Below are 16,061 nucleotides of genomic sequence, written 5' to 3'. Positions count from 1 at the left end.
AGGCAAGTATTACCTGTCCCCTCCCAGGGGAATCCTCATTTCAGAAGAGCAGCTGGAAGGAGACCCTAAGGGTCCCTCTGAGAGGGTACTGACCAGGAATGCAATAAAATGGGCATTCTTCTGAGGCTCCCAAACTCTATCATATCAACAGCCACGGATTCTACCCATGGGGAGAGCTGACCTTGAATACCTCCGTAAGCTGCAAAGCACATCTCCACCTGCTTATTCGCTGCGGCCCCAGCTGCTGGGAGACAGGGACTTCCACAGAAATCACGCAGTACAGCTAATCGCGCCTCTGAGATATAGAGGACAAACAGCATCTCTCCGCCATGAATGGAAGATCTTAATTCATGGCCCTTGCTGCCCCATTGTCATGAATCAAAAGTGAAACTTTTTTTTCTGACATTTAAACCAAGACTCTGCCAAGCCTCAGTTGATCAGTCACTTATTTCAGGCAGTATTCAGTGTCAAGGTGGGAGATAGAACATGGCAGGGCTCAGTGCAGTGGTTCTCAAAGTGTTGGTCCTGGGACCAGCAGCATCAGCACTGCCTGGGAACCTGTTAGAAATACAATTTCTCAGGCTGGGCGCAGTGACTCACACCTGTAATCCCAGCACTTTGGGAGGCTGAGGCAGGCAGATCACTTGAGCTCACAAGTTTGAGACCGCCCTGGGCAACATGGTGAAACTCTGTCTCTACAAAAAATACAAAAATTAGCCGGGTGTGGTGGTGCATGCCTCTAGTCTCAGCTATTAATACTTGGGAGGCTGAGGTGGGAGGCTTTAGCCCGGGAAGTGGAGGTTGCAGTGAGCCGAGATCATGCCACTGCACTCCAGCCTGGGTCACAGAGCCAGACCTTGACTCAAAAAAAAAAAAAAAAAAAACCCAACAAATTCTCAGCCCTCCTCTCTCCCTACCCAACTGAAACACCCTGGGGAGAAGGCCCAGTAGTCTGTGTTAACGAACACTTCCGGGGGACTGGATGCAGGCTGACATTTGAGAATCAACAGCAAAAGTGCAGTAACACAAGTACCGGAAGCAGAGTAGACCCAGCTTCAATGTTCTGGTCCAGCCCTGAGTGACCCTGGAGAGACCTCTGATTCTAAGCCTCAGTGAAACAGCAGCCATCATAGGCTCCACCCCACTCAACTGTTAGAACAACCGAACGAAGCATGTCAGGGCACCCATGGTCAAGGGCTAAGACAACGCTGCTTATGTTTTAACACATTTTGGGTGTATTCCCAGCTGCACCAGTCTTGCTGCAGGAAGTAATTTTCACTCGTGGCTGAAAACATAGCATATTAGCAGGTGGTTTCTACATAAAACCTTTAGGACAGTTTTAGGTGAATGCTTGCTCTTACTGGAAGTTCTGATTGATTTCAGGATATCAGAGAATCAATTGGTACATTCTGAGAGGTTGTAGGAGACGTAAGGGCAGTTGACACATTTTGCAATATTTGGGCAAAATTAATGGAATTGAGAAGAGGTGGTCCATGAGTGGAGAGCTCATTGTTCGGGCCAGGGCCAGCTAATTTTCCTCCGAATCCTGCTTTCCATTTGAAGATTTCCGAGTGTTTCCAAAGCACCGCCTGGGAGCAAACTCATTACTGGGGGAGAACATTTTATCCCAACGTAGCAGATGGTGGAGCGGCAGGTAACCGCCACATTGGAGGTCACGGAGTGGAAAGACAGTTCTGGTTTCCTGACTGTTCTGTAAGTTAAGTTTGGGCCTGAGCAAGGATGAACGACTGAGAAAACAGTGTGCATGGCATGAATCCAACCGCCTGGGGTGGGCGATCCTTAAGGAAGGAGGGAGCTTATTAAAGGGAAGTCAGGGGGTAAATTACAATCCACATCAGGCAGCTAATGAAGGGAAGGACAAAGGACGAATATGTGAGAGACAAGTTCAGGTCCCAGCATCACCTCTAACTTACCAGGTGACCTGAGCAAACGGAGTCCCCTGCACAGGCTTCCGTGACTTAAGCCGTAAAGCAAGGGAACTGAAAGAGAAGGCCCTTGTAGCCCTTTCCAGCTCTGGGATTCTGAGATTCTAATATTAGCAAAAAATAAGCCAGGAATTGACACCTTACTTGAACATTAACCTCTGGCACCAAGAATTGGTATCCTAGGCTGGATATGCCAGAAGTGGCCCCTGAGGCAAGGATTTATGTGCCAGTGATTTATGAATGATGCATTCTCAGGAAAAACCTGGAAGGCAGCAGGGGAGGCTGGAGGGAAGGGGAGGAGGCCAAGCCAAGTTGTAACCTCAGGCAAAGTCCCTCAGAGGGGAGGGACTCTGGAATATAAGTCATGCCTGGCTTCAGGCAAGGCTGCAGGGCTTGGTACTCCTACCATGTCTGTCACTGGTTAAGGTCCGTTGGGGGTGTAGCGGGGGCAGGCATACTTCAGGCTCTAACAGATTCAGGTGCTGGCTGTTAAAAGCAAAACCACTGCCATCACCACCACCCCACCACTCCCAGCACACTAGAATTAGTGAAAAGGGATCCAAGGAGCTCTGGCTCAGCACAGACATGAACAGTTGCTCCCAGGTTCCCAACAACACAGCAGAGTTGAGGTTCCGCATGGGGGTCTCATGAATATTTGAAGCGAAATGTCGGAAAAGAACTGTAACAGGCAACTCAGCCACTGGAAATCCTCATGGGGACGAGTTATCCTAGGGGTGAATTAGAATTCAACCCCATTACAGTCACTCTTCCAACTTGCCTGTTCAAAGATCCTGCCAGATATACCAAGAACGCAAGTAAACAAGATCTTGGCTAAAGGACCATCCCTGAAGCAAAAGACAATTTTTCTCCTCTGTCAAGAGGTGTCCCACCTTAAGCCCTCTGCTGCCCGTTTTAATAACAATAATATAAATGTTAAAGGATGGCTGGAAATGCCTGCACTAACGCAGAGTTAATTAACATGTTGCCTAGGAATGTGGCAGGGAGAAGAATTATTTCATGTCACCAAGACACAAGTTAATTAACATTGGGTTCTCCCAGACTGTTTTTTTTTTTTTCCTTCCTCTCCTTTTTGAAAATGGAAAGGATTAACAAGCCCAGGCAGCAATGGTTTTATTCCTGAATGTCATATAAAACGGTAGAGATAGGGAGAAGCCGGGGCTCTTCTGACCTTACTCAATCTGCACTTCATTTAATAAGATTCAAATGATTTGACAGGGATGGAGTCAAGGGTCCGATGGGATTCATTTACCCGTCTGCCTTCTCACTGACTTGGCAAAGTGGGAGTGAGCAAAACCAGGTCTGTATTTATCCCAGTTCTATTTTTTGGGACTTAAAAAAAGGAAAACTGACCAAAATTATAAGCATGATCATTGCAAAACCCTACTTATTTTCTCGGAACCACCATATCTGCAAGGACTGCAAGGACTTTATCTGGGAATTCAAGAAGGACAAAAAGCTTCTTCCATCAGTCTTTAGGTAAAGCCTCCTTCACTGTGAAACTGCCTGCAGTTTTTCGGTTTGGTTTTGTTTCTGTAACGTCAAATGCTCCGAGGGCAGGTTCGAGGGGAAAAGCTGGCCCAGCAGCCAAGGGCGCTGAGGTCTCAACAAGCTTCCATGGGTTGGATGGTCTGGGTGCATCAGGGAAGCATGCCTCACAGACCCTCTGCTCCAGGAAGACGGAGAAATCCTGACAGCTACACAGTTGAGCAGATCTGACAGTAGAGGGCACAGAGAGTTACCTCCACAGCAGCTCCTCGGAAACTAGAAACGCTAGTACATTCTAGGCAAAGGCATTCACAGAGTGCTGGAAAATTCGGATGGCCAACGGAAGCATGGGAGATGTCCTCAGCTCCTGTCTTACTTGGCGTGGTCGAGTTCCTATTTTACCCTTCCATTCTTCCATCCCTTTGCTCATTAGATTGGAAAATAATGATTACGTCATAAGGATAAGTTATAAGAGCAGCTAACATCTATTTGATCCATACCGAGTCAAGTAGTTTATCTGCATTATTCCATCAAATCCTCCCCACATCCTTAGAGGTAGGTGCTATTATGATCCCCATTTTACAGATGAGGAAATCGAGTCTTAGGAAGGTTAAGTAACTTTCCCAAGGCCACTAGGAAGCAACGGTGTTGGGACTCGAACCTCCAACTGCCTGCAGGGCCTTTGCCTTCTGTTCTTCAAAGACTGCCTTCCTGCTATGAGTCAATGCTTGGAGCTCCACATGCTTTCTATTGTTAAATTTCTCATCATATAATACTGGAGTCATACAAAAGAATATTTATAACATATATATATATGTGTGTGTGTGTGTGTGTGTGTGTTCTGAAGCATTCAAATGAGGTCCTCAGAGCCCACCTCCTAAGTTAGAAACACTCCCAGTTCCTCTGATCCTCCGTGCGTACTCCTCCTCAACCCCATCCCCTGGCTTCTCCCGCTCCCCAAGGGAACAACTCTGAATTTTGGGGTTACAATTCTCTTGCCTTTAAAGATATTAGTATTTTACCACATAGGAACGTAACCCTGAAAATATGCTTCTCAAACAGGAAGAAATGCCCTCTGCTTCTCGGCAGGGGAGCTGAGACTCAGTTTCTGCAGCCTGACCTCTTTCTATAGGTGGTGTCTAAGCCTGGAACAGGGTCGGGGGCAACATGCACAGACTGCAGATGTCCAAGGACCCCCCAGCCTCCCTTCCGAGGGCCCCAGTGGAGTGCCGCGGAGAGTACCTGAGATAGTCTCTCCGGCAGAGCTTCCGGCCCAGTTTGTAGTAGAGGCGCCGCCCCACCTCGCCCAGCCGGCAGCCACAGAGGTCGCAGCTCAGGCAGTCCTCGTGCCAGTACTGGTCGATGGCCTTCAGGAAGTAGCGGTCCCCGATATTCTGCTGGCAGCCGCCGCATGTCAGCAGGGACGGGGGGATCTGCAGCACCTCATCCACTGGTTCCCTGGAGAGAAGGCCAAGCATCAGGGACAGCCTCACCAGGGTGAGACCAGCACCGGGGGTCCCAGATCATTTTGGGCCAGACAGGGTACCTCACCTGACTGCCTTTTGGTGACCTAAGGGAGAAGGGACAGGACAACACATCCCTTGGCCAGATTGCAGAGTCCCAACCAACCTTGGGTTAAGACGGGAGAGAGCCAGACCTTACTCCCTAGATCTCTAAGAAGTCAACACAAGGCACCAAGAGGCATCAAAGGCAACTGCAGGTGGCACTGTGCCCCTGGCCCATGCCCAGCACTACCTGGGTACCTCTGGTCTCCTTCTGCTTTTTCCCTCTCTCCCCGCTGACTATCCCTCTCTGTCTTCACAGATTTCCCTCATTTTCCTCCTCCTATACCCTGAACCCAGGGGCACTGCCTAACCTCAGAGGCGGCACCCTGGACTAAAAGAGTCGCTCACCACCAGGGCAGCGGACGACCCAGAGAGCTAAGAATCTGCAAATCCCCTGTTGAATAAAGTGCCATCCTCCCTCCAGCCCTTCCCACCCGCACAAAAGCAGAGGTGAGGAAGAAAGAAGAATGAGACCAAAAATTATTTTAGGCTGCTTTCTCTTTCCAAAATAAAAATTCCATCAGGATATAATAGGAATTCTCCTAGTTTTACTCTTTTACAGAAATTCCATTTTCCATTCTTCCTACTGAAGGAATACTTGGAGGAAAATCCCATATTGTAAGGCCATTGTTACACTTATGAAGAACATCAAATAGGCCTTTCTTTCCTTACCTGAACATTTTTATAACAGTAAAGCTGATTCGGATAAAGTTGATTTGAGGAAGAAAATGAAGTGGGGGCAATGATTATTTCAAAGAGAGTGGAAGGCAATTAAACAGTCATTGACATCTCAATCCAGCAATTGTTAATAGGCTGTGACACGCGTTCTTTCATTAATGTGCCATGCATAGTATCTCTTGTTCACTTTGCTTCACTGGAATCTGAGTACTTTTTTAACTTTTAAAAATAAATAATTTTGCTAAAAGAAAATAAACGAGTGGAAGGAATTATTCTAGTGTCCCCCAAATGGGACACAGGAAACACTTAATACTTGTTGATTTGTAATAATTAGCAAGTGTTCTCTGGAACCTTAAACACAAATCTATTTCTTAAAAATCTATTATGTTTCAAAAACCAGACCTTCTTCCAACTGTAAAATTCCCAAAGGGAGTTTCCTCCTGGGTGCCCTGCAGGTATAAATCCACGTCTCCTATTTCTAACTAGTATTAACTTACCAGGTGACCTTGTGTCCTAATTGGTCTGAGCCCACAAAGCCCAGCAGTCATTATACTTGGGGACAGGAGGCTAGGTGGCTCAATGTCTATAACACTCTTGACAACTTCAGAGGATTCTGTCATGTGAAGAATGAAGCCTTTCTTGTGAATATTTAGGAGTGTTAAAGCCATGCCCACACTTTCTAGATACAGTGTAATAGCACTTCATGAGATTATCATCTTTGGAACAAGAAAATGTGAAGTTCAAGTTAGTTTATCTGGGAAAAAAAAAAAATGGCCAGGCACAGTGGCTCACGTTTGTAATCCCAGCACTTTGGGAGGCCAAGGCAGGAGGATCACTTGAGCCCAGGAGTTTGAGGCCAGCCCGGGCAACATGGCAAAATCCTGTCTCTACAAAAAATATAAAAAATTGCCCAGGCTTGGTGGCATGAGCCTGTAGTCCCAGCTACCCAGGAGGCTGAGGTGGGAGGATCACCTCAGTACAGGAAGTTGAGGCTGCAGTGAGCACTGCACTCTAGCCTAGACAACACAGTGAGACCCTAGCTCAAAAAAATCAAAACTATAGTTTCTTTTTTTTTTTTTTTTTTTTGAGACAGAGTCTTGCTACAAATTTGTAGCCCAGGCTGGAGTGCAGTGGCACGATCTCGGCTCACTGCAAGCTCCACCTCCTGGGTTCGCGCCATTCTCCTGCCTCAGCCTCCCAAGTAGCTGGGATTACAGGCATCCGCCACCAGGCCCAGCTAATTTTTTGTATTTTTAGTAGAGACAGGGTTTCATTCACTGAAGCCTTGCTTTCTTTCCTTTGTTTCTACAGATTGTATATAAGGACTGCCATTTTCCCTTCTAATAAGTAATACCCTAGCGTTTTTATGTGTATCAACTCGGAATTGCATCTCTTCTCTTTCCACAGCCCATGGTCTTACTCTGGGCTTTCAAAACCACTCATGGGACCTCGACAGACATTGGATGTCCCGATGCAGATGCTGCCAAAGGACTGTGAAAGAGGATAATTTGCCCTTAGCTGGTGCAAAACTGCCTGGAATTCAAATGAACTGCTCTTGTTACTCACAGGGGAGGCAGTGGGGGCCACCAGTGGCATAGCAAGGGAATCTCTGTGTTCATGAATTCTGGCTGGCTTTCTGTCCAAATGTTTCATTTGCATATAGCTAGGCAAGTCTCCATCTGTAATTTGGAGATGCTGATTGTAATGACCCAAGTCGGCTTTGAGGAAGTACACAATGAAGCATCTAGTAGGATACTGGACAACAGGAGGAACGTAAAGTAAAAGAGTTATGGTGATGGCCTGAGATGAGATGGAGAAGTAAAGTATAAGATATTGGCTCTGTCTTTCTATAATTAATTGATAATATCACATTATACTTAGTGGGCAATCCAAGACAATGAATGAGGTTGATTCACCCTCAAATTAATATTTTATATTCTCCCAGACCCTTATCTTGAATATTACACCTGAGTATCACTTCAGCCTGGATTTCTGGGATAATCATAACAATTTCTAAGGGGGTGGAGAATGTGCTGCTGCAATTTCTCAACTAGCTTGTCCCTCTTTGATCAGAAACTATCTTCGCTGGGCAAATAGTGAAGTGAAGGAAGGAGCTGGTGAGCCTCCAGCAGTAGATACCTGCTGTGTTAGGAAGTTAGGATGTTTCAGTTTTCTAACCTCAGTGAAAAAGCACAAACTTTGAAAGACGCAAACTTCCTTCAGGGAAATGAAACCTTCAGATTTACCTTCTATTGAAAGGATTAGTGACTAAATTCTGCTGATCAAAAAGGCATGAGGCACCAATTCATCCAATTCACTCCCTTATTGTGTTACTATGATCTTGCCCAGTCTCTGAAACTCAAAGCTCAGTTGTAATTTTAAGTTTATTTTTAAAAAAGTGATCAAACCACCCTTTAAACCCATTGTTGACATAAACATACTTTTAAAAAGAAATGTTATTTTTCTCCTGAGAATTTGTTGAAGGAAGTGGGGGTTTTTGCTACAACAAACCTAGCTCATTACAGAACTGGTGTCTTAACCTTCAAGACGGAATAGTGATGTTTATATTCTCATTGGATGGTGGTACTTCCTGTGTTTTATGAGAACATGCTGAGCTTTTATGCTGCTAACTGAGGGTAAAACCCAGGTAAATAAACACCATAGAAAGCCGAAATTGAAGGGTGTATGTGTGTGTGTGTGCGGTATTTCAAGCAGGAAAGCACAATTCTTTTAAACCAGGAAAAGAAAAAACAAAACAAATGTCTCTTAAAAGCACAAATGGACAAGTCATTAACCAGCTCCTTTGGTCTTGTGTAACAAATCCCTTCAAAGGATTAGAGGGGGACTTCAAAGGAATAAAAATTCTCAAAACCAGACAGCTAATGACTCTTAAAAGGGCATTTGCGTTGACAGGAAAATGATATCTTAAACACCCCTTGCTACCCATGTTAACACTAAAGAATTGGTGAGAGATAGAAAAACATTCCAAACCAGTACGAGGCTCAGAAAACAGATGCGGTCAATGCTCATTAGAGCTCTGGTTCCCTGACCCCAAACGCTTTTGAGACTATGCTAAAAACTACGAGACTCTACTCCCTAGAAGAATTCACCTGTACACAAAATGGTGCATTAACTTTCGAGGTTCACAGGCCCCCATCGGTGGACCCCGAGGAGGGCTACACGTACTCAGATTTACTCCGGATTTCGCTGCTCTAGAAATCCCCGGAGGCCCAGAGCCAGCTCCGAGGTGGACCGTCGGACCCCTCACCCGCCCGTTACCCGCGCGGCTGGCAGCGGCTCCACCTGCGGACCGGGGAGGCGGCCGCTGGGGACCCTGGAGGCCTCCACTTGGAATGTTCCCCTTTCCAAGACCAAATGGACAAAGAGAAAGGGCCGAGAAGGAGAGGTGAGAAGGGAGCCGAGTCAAGCATGGAACGCTCTCCGGACTGCACCTGCACGCCGCCAGGCTCCCCTTGTGCCTGCTCCCGTGCAAACTTTCTGGCCCGCGGTGGCTTTAGGCAGCGTCCTGATAGCCTGGAGTGGCCCGCAGAGGCGCCGAGCCGACCCCTCTCCCTGCCGCCCACCGCCCAGTCCCTCTCCCAGCGCCCCCGAAGTCACCCGGGAGGAAGAGGGAGCCCAGCGCTCCGCACAGGGGGCCAAGAGCACGCCGCAGGCGCGCACCTGGAGTCCCCTCGAGGGCCGCCCGGGTCCCCCAGCCGCTCCGGGACGCGAGGCCGTGGACACCGGGGGTGGCAGGGGCAGGGGCGCCGCACTTACTCTGAAGGGTCCAGGCTCTTCCTTTCGATGGCCGAGGACATTGGGGAGGGAGGCGGCGTGCCGGGCGGCAGGGGCGCTCCCTTTGTGGCGCGGGGCTGGCCGGCTGCCGGGGCTCGGACCCCCTCGGGTGCTCGGGCGCCGCCGCCGCCGCTCCTGCGCCTCCGCTTGCTCCGGCGCTCCGGCGGCGAGCTCGCCCCTCCGCGCTCAAGGACAGTCACCGCGCTCCCTTCAAATGCCAAAGAGAGAGAGCGAATCACCGGGCTGCGGGCGCGCCGCGGCCGAGGCGGGGGCCGGGGCGCGCAGCCTGGCCCTGGGCGGCTGCAGCTGCTGCTGCTGCTCAGGACTTAACCTTCCATCCCGGTCCCGCCGCCTCCGCCGCCCGGTCCCTCTCGCGCGCTGTCGCCGGCTCCGCGCCGCCCGCGGGGATGGTGCACGCCCGCCCGGCCGCCCCGAGCCCCTCGCACCTTCGGCCCGGGTAGCGGGCGCTGCTCGCCGCGGAGGGCAGAACGGGGGCGGCGGCCTGGGGGCGGGGAGGGGACTGTGCGTCTCTCCCCGGGCTTCCTCCTCTCTCGGGAAGGTCTATTTTCGCTCAGCTTCCCTCTGTCTCTGGTTTCATTTCCTTTTTCCTGATCACGATTCAAATACAATAGAAGGAAATCACATTTAAAGAGACAGCTGCCCGGTTCCCCCACCTCCCCTTTTTTCTTCTTCTTCTTCTTTTTTTTTTTTTTTTTTTTTTAACGGGGCTCCTGGGGATTAGCAATACAAACAGCAGCATCAGGACTGACTTGGCTTCTTAAAGGGGCCAGTGTCGGGGACGGGGAGATCCGCTCAGCTAACACCTCTCCTTGGAGAGGAGGCTGGGCAGCCACTAAATAATTCTTCAGGGCTTCCCCCCTTCAGCCTTTCCCTTTTGGTTTAACTAAGGCAGAAAGTAACCCACGAACAGCTCGAGCAAGCAAGAAAAAACAAGAATGTGAAATAAGCACCTACAGAAATGCAAGTGTTCCGAGTGGATTTTGAGCCCGTCCCAGGTTCGAGATCCCAGGTCCACGGACGCCGAGCACCGGGATGCCCCGGACAGCGCGGCTCTGCGGGCTACCGGCTGCGGGCTCCAGGCTGCGGCCGCGCTCTGCAGAGGCGATGGGGGTGCGCGAGCCGGGACTGCACGGGCTGGGGACGCCTGAGCAGAGTCAGGGCAGCTAATCCCAGAGGGAGGGTGGCTGGGAGGGACTTCGTGGGGCCAGGGCTCCTCTCAGTAGGCTGGTGTCGGAATCCCCTCCCTCAGCACCTTTCAGAGAGCGGACTCCTGCGGTTAAACTGCCCCCCATGTAAAGTGCCAGTAGTACCCCGACCAGAGAAAGTGTTTTTTCCAGTGATCCAGAACAGTATTAGGGAGATTATTTTGCCCTGGGTCAGGCACAGAGAAAGAAGGCGGACTTGATTTGGGGTTTCAGGCTTCCCCTCTCAGCCTCCTTCTAGAAAGAGGTAGGAACACAGAGGGTAAGAGAGGGGAGGCCAATAGTCTGCCCTTCCATGGAGAAAACGTTTGTCTCTCCTGGGCCTCAGAGGTCCTTGAAAATATCTGCGTTCAGAAACTGAAAGGCCTATTTGTGCGTGATGCCAGTCACTAAGGCTTGCAAAGAGGGAACGTACTTTCAGGATCCATAGTTTTATATGATCAGTCTGGATCATAGGCATACATTTTTGTTCCCATTTTCAAGATGGCACATGGGCCTGGATGAGCTCACCCTGAAAGATGGTAGTTGAAGTCAGAAGTGAATCCCTGAGTGCTTCATTTTCCCTGTTCAGAGCCAAAGCTTCATGACTTGTTACAAGTATAACCATAGTTTACTACTGCCTACATGCTTTCGTCATTTTCTGGTCCCTGTGTCCCAAGGCTTGGGTCCCTCATGGGTATAATCAAAAGCTGTGTGTGTGTGTGTGTGTGTGTGTGTGTGTGTGTGTGTGTGTGTGTGTGTGTGTGTATCTCAAAGAAAGCCTTAAGAGCAAATTTTTGTCCAAGTGGAGCCTTCAGTATACAAAAAGACTTTTTTACGGCTGTGCTTGGTGGCTCATGCCTGTAATCCCAGCACTCTGGGAGGCCCAGGCTAGCCTGAGCAACACAGTGAGCCCCCATTCCTACAAAAAAGAAAAAAGAAAAATAATTAGCTGGGTGTGGTGGTGCTTCCCTGAAATCCTAGCTACTCAGGAGGCAGAGGTGGGAGGATTGCTTGAGCCCAGGACGTTGAGGCTGCAGTGAGCCATGATCGCACCACTGCCCTCCAGTCTGGGGAACAGAGTGAGACCCTGTCTCAAAAAAAAAAAAAAAAAAAAAACCTTTTTTTTTTCCCAATAGACCCTTGTTTTTAATCTAAAAAATAAAATTCTTAGAATTTTAGGCAAGCCGAAACTATGTGATAAATATGTAACCTACCACACTACTTTCATTTCTAACAGAAATGAAAATAAACATACAGGTTGTGATGAACAGTTTACCTACTTTAACCAGTCAATGTGGTGGTTAAATGCTGGAATTTTGGAACCCAACTGCCTGGGTTTGATTTAGACTCTTAAAACGTATCAGCTAGCACGGCCTAGGAAAATTATTTAATCTGAGGAGGCAGTATGTGGTAGTAGCTCTGGAGTCAGGCTACCTGGATTCTAGCCCACCCTTGACCACCTGTGTGAACCTGGGCTCACAGCAGGAATTTAAACTCCCAGTATCCTGGCCAGGCTCAGTGACTCACACCTGGAATCCCAGCACTTTGAGAGGCCAAGGTGAGCGGATCACTTGAGGTCAGGAGTTCGTGACTGGCCTGCCCAACATGGCGAAACCCCATCTCTACTAAACATACAAAAATTAGCCGGGTGTGGTGGGACATGCCTGTAACCCCAGCTACTCGGGCGGCTGAGACAGGAGAATTGCTTGAACCCCGGGAGGCGAAGGTTGCAGTGAGCCAAGACTGCCACTGCACTCCAGCCTGGGTGACACAGCGAGACTCTGTCTCAAAATAAATAAACAGATAAACAAACAAACAAATAAAATAAACTCCCTGTATCCTCATCTGTAAAATGGAGATGACAGATCCTATTGCCTAAGTTATTGCGGGGATTATATGAGTAGTGCACAAAAGGGTGGCACATAGATTTGTAATGGCATGGGGGTAATAACAGATATGAGGTTGCTTACATGAAAAGCAACTGGTATATAGTAAGCACTCATAAATGGCAGCTGCTATGTTATGGCAAAGGGCATCATGAAGATAATTTTAAAAGAGCTTGACATTAAATTTAAAGGTGAAATGGGTTTTTTTTTTTTTTTTTTTTTTTTTTTTTTGAGACGAAGCCTCGCTGTGTCTCCCAGGCTGGAGTGCAGTGGCGTGATCTCGGCTCACTGCAAGCTCCGCCTCCCGGGTTCACGCCATTCTCCTGCCTCAGCCTCCCAAGTAGCTGGGACTACAGGCGCCCACCACCGTGCCCGGCTAATTTTTTGTATTTTTAGTAGAGACGGGGTTTCACCATGTTAGCCAGGATAGTCTCGATCTTCTCACCTCGTGATCCACCCGCCTCGGCCTCCCAAAGTGCTGGGATTACAGGCTTGAGCCACCGCGCCCGGCCGAAATGGGAGTTTAAAATAAGACTTGCCCACCCAAATTTGGAAACTATTTCCTGTGTTGTAAAAGCAGGAAACAGGATCCCTTCACCTCACCCCCTTCTCCTAAATAAAACATGTAAGTGTTTTCTATTTTCATGGTCATTATAGTGGTGACTAAATGACCTGTTTGCATCTGCTTGGGTGTTGTTTGTTTGTTTGTTTTTTGAGATGGAGTCTCTCTCTGATGCCCAGGCTGGAGTGCAATGGTGCAATCTCAGCTCACTGCAACTTCCGCCTCCTGGGTTCAAGCAATTCTCCCTGCCTCAGCCTCCCAAGTAGCTGGGATTACAGGTGCCCACCACCACGCCCAGCTAATTTTTTGTATTTTTAGTGGAGATGGGGTTTCGCCATGTTGGCCAGGCTGGTCTCAAACTCCTGACCTAAGGCGATCCACCTGCCTCGGCCTCCCACAGTGCTGGGATTCCAGGCGTGAGCCACCGTGCCTGGCCACATCTCCTTGTTTTTATTTAATCTGATAAATTATTACTTTCCTTGTTACAGTTCTGCATGGGGCTTAAGTCAGTTGTTAAAATAAATATATCCTTGGGTTCCAAGAGGTAACCTCGGAACAGCCAACTTCAGGGCATAAAGTTTCTTTTTAATAATATGCTTCTACTTTGACCTGAGAGTGTAAAGAAAAAGAGATTACTGCATATGACTTTGGGTCAGTTTCTTATCTTGCACAACTCTTTGGGGAGAACTTCCTTAGAGAAGGTGAATATTTGAAATGGTATCTTAAGATTTCAATTTCACACACAGTGGTTGTAAGAAATAACTGCCTGCCGGTGGGATTTCATTCCTATTCAACGGGCAATTAAATTGCTCAAATTTAAGTTTAACAGTTAGAATCAAGTCTCAAAATGTGTTCTTATTATGAATAATTTTAAAGCAATCATGACCTTATTGTATCCTCCCATAACAACTAGTACATGCCTTATGCAGAAGAGAGACTCAGGAACTGTGAGGTGATTGGGACATGTAAAACGGTTCTTTAAAAGTTGAGGAAATCTCTATTTGATCCCTGCCAGTGGGACTGAAATTTCATTCCTTTTCCCTTTCCCCCAACTCCTTGCAAATCTTCAATATTCTAAAGTCTAGAAAATGTTCAAGTTTTCCTTCCTGAATAAGAATGCTAGAAGAATGAATCAATCTACATCATGGCTCTGACCCCAGATGGATCATTTTTTCCCCCTGTGGGCATTTTCTATTCTTTTCGCTTATTACATTTACAATTGTTTTCTAGGGAAGAGCAGATTCAAGTGACTAAGGTTACATTCCTTTGCTAAAATGGACTTCTGGTAGAAATGAAAATGCAAATATAATTGAGAAGATCCCAACATTATGATAATTTACCTCTCTCTCTCTTTTTTTTTTTTTTTTTTACAACCATTAGAAGCCAAGTTGCAACATATGCTTTGTCACTTGTGACATTCCTATATTAAAATATGACATTTTGTTTCTAAATGTGGCATTCAGGAACAAAAATAAAGATCTGTCTTAATAGGGGTTCAGCTCCCATGGAGAATTTTTTAAACTATTCAGTTGTCACAGGCATCTTGCACTCAGACTCATTTCAGAACATTTCAGGACCAGCTGATAGATAAGTTTTCACAGATGTTAGGCCTATTAGTAACCTTAGTGATAGGCAAATTCGGTTTTCTGTATACTGAAGAGCCCAAAATACATCTTTTAAAAAATCCATTTCAACTGAGTCTTAGGATGAGCGTAGAAGCTCAGCTGTTTGCTAGCTGTGTGATCTGGGGGAATTTACTTCACCTCCCTGAACCTCAGTTTCTGTACCTGTCAAGTGGAGGATGGAGGCAATCATAATGTCACCAGGGCCAGAACTAGGATGAGGCCACTGGGGTGCCTGCTTGCCTCACAGGAGTTTTGAGAGGATTCAATAGGATATGTATAAAAATGCTTTGCACAGTGATGCTGCACAGTAAATGGTCAGAAATGATAGCTGTTGGTATTACCCCATCTTTCAGAAGTAATCACCACTGTATCAGGAAACAACAATCTCCCAGCCAATCAGGACATCCGCCAAAGAGTGCTGAGACAGGAGTGCTGTAGAAAGCGCTGAAGTTCACCCTAAGACCTTGGCAGGCCTCAGGTCAGAAATGCAGGGCTGTGCCCATTTGGGGGCCTGGGTAGGCTGCTGACAGCTACATTGCTTCTCTGCTACACTGACTGCTTCAGCCACATCCCTGATTCTTCATCTGATTTTCCCCCTTCCAACAACTTTCAAACCACCATTTATAATTTTAAAAAGAAGCCAAACAAAGCACTGAAGGAGCCGCCCCCAAATGTCACCATTTCTCAGTGAGTTCTTAGCAGTGTTAAGCTCATAGTGTGTCCTAGTGGAAGGGGCCTGAGAAATGGGATTTTCTAGCTTGCTCCTTGGAGCAGTAGGAGTTTGAAAGCGCCTCCCTAGTGGGTGTCACCCACCCCGCTCCCACTGCAGCAGTTCTGTGTTCATTGACCTTGGGCGTGTTGCCCAACCTCTCTGCATTTGAGCTTCCCCATCTGTAAAGTGGGAGTATTCAGAGTACCTGTCTCATGGAGCTGTTCTAAGGAATCTGTGAAATGAAGCAGATCACAGAGGAAAGTGGCACACTGTCAGCTTATATGGAAAATTTTGCTTATAAAAAGAGATTCTAATTGTAAAATGTTTGGGCAGCTGGGCACGGTGGCTCACGCCTATAATCCCGGTACTTTCGGAGGCTGAGGCAGGTGGATCACCTGCGGTCAGGAGTTCAAGACCAGCCTGGCCAGCATGATGAAACGCTATCTCTACTAAAAATACAAAAACTAGCTAGGCAAGGTGGCCAGCACCTGTATTCCCAGCTACTCGGGAGGCTGTAGCAGGAGAATCGCTTGAACCCGGGAGGCAGAGGTTGCAGTGAACTGAGATCGTGCCATTGCACT

General features: G+C 47.7%; 1 protein-coding gene across 7 annotated transcripts in view; it reads right to left on the bottom strand.

Annotated features, from left to right (window-relative positions):
• Positions 1 to 10,682, bottom strand: part of LMO2 (LIM domain only 2) — a 65,192-nt gene extending 54,510 nt beyond the window's left edge. For 5 of the 7 annotated variants that reach the window (XR_012423343.1, XR_012423342.1, XM_074013976.1 and 2 more), the window contains exons 1-3: positions 9,822 to 9,980; positions 9,473 to 9,698; positions 4,695 to 4,910 (exon numbers count right to left, since the gene is read on the bottom strand). Coding sequence is in view for 5 of the 7 variants with exons in the window: in XM_074013976.1 (XP_073870077.1) it covers positions 4,695 to 4,910; positions 9,473 to 9,698; positions 9,822 to 9,828 (449 nt within the window). In the remaining 2 variants the exon portion in view is untranslated. Of the gene's footprint in view, positions 1 to 4,694; positions 4,911 to 9,472; positions 9,699 to 9,821; positions 10,099 to 10,461 lie in introns of those variants that run through there. The other 2 variants (XM_065528328.1, XM_005578236.4) reach the window with 2 other exon arrangements.
• Positions 10,683 to 16,061: the final 5,379 nt, after the last annotated feature.

Source organism: Macaca fascicularis, chromosome 14 (genome assembly GCF_037993035.2).
Source record: "Macaca fascicularis isolate 582-1 chromosome 14, T2T-MFA8v1.1".
Lineage (NCBI taxonomy): Eukaryota > Metazoa > Chordata > Mammalia > Primates > Cercopithecidae > Macaca > Macaca fascicularis.
This window is presented reverse-complemented; position numbering and strand designations above follow the sequence as displayed.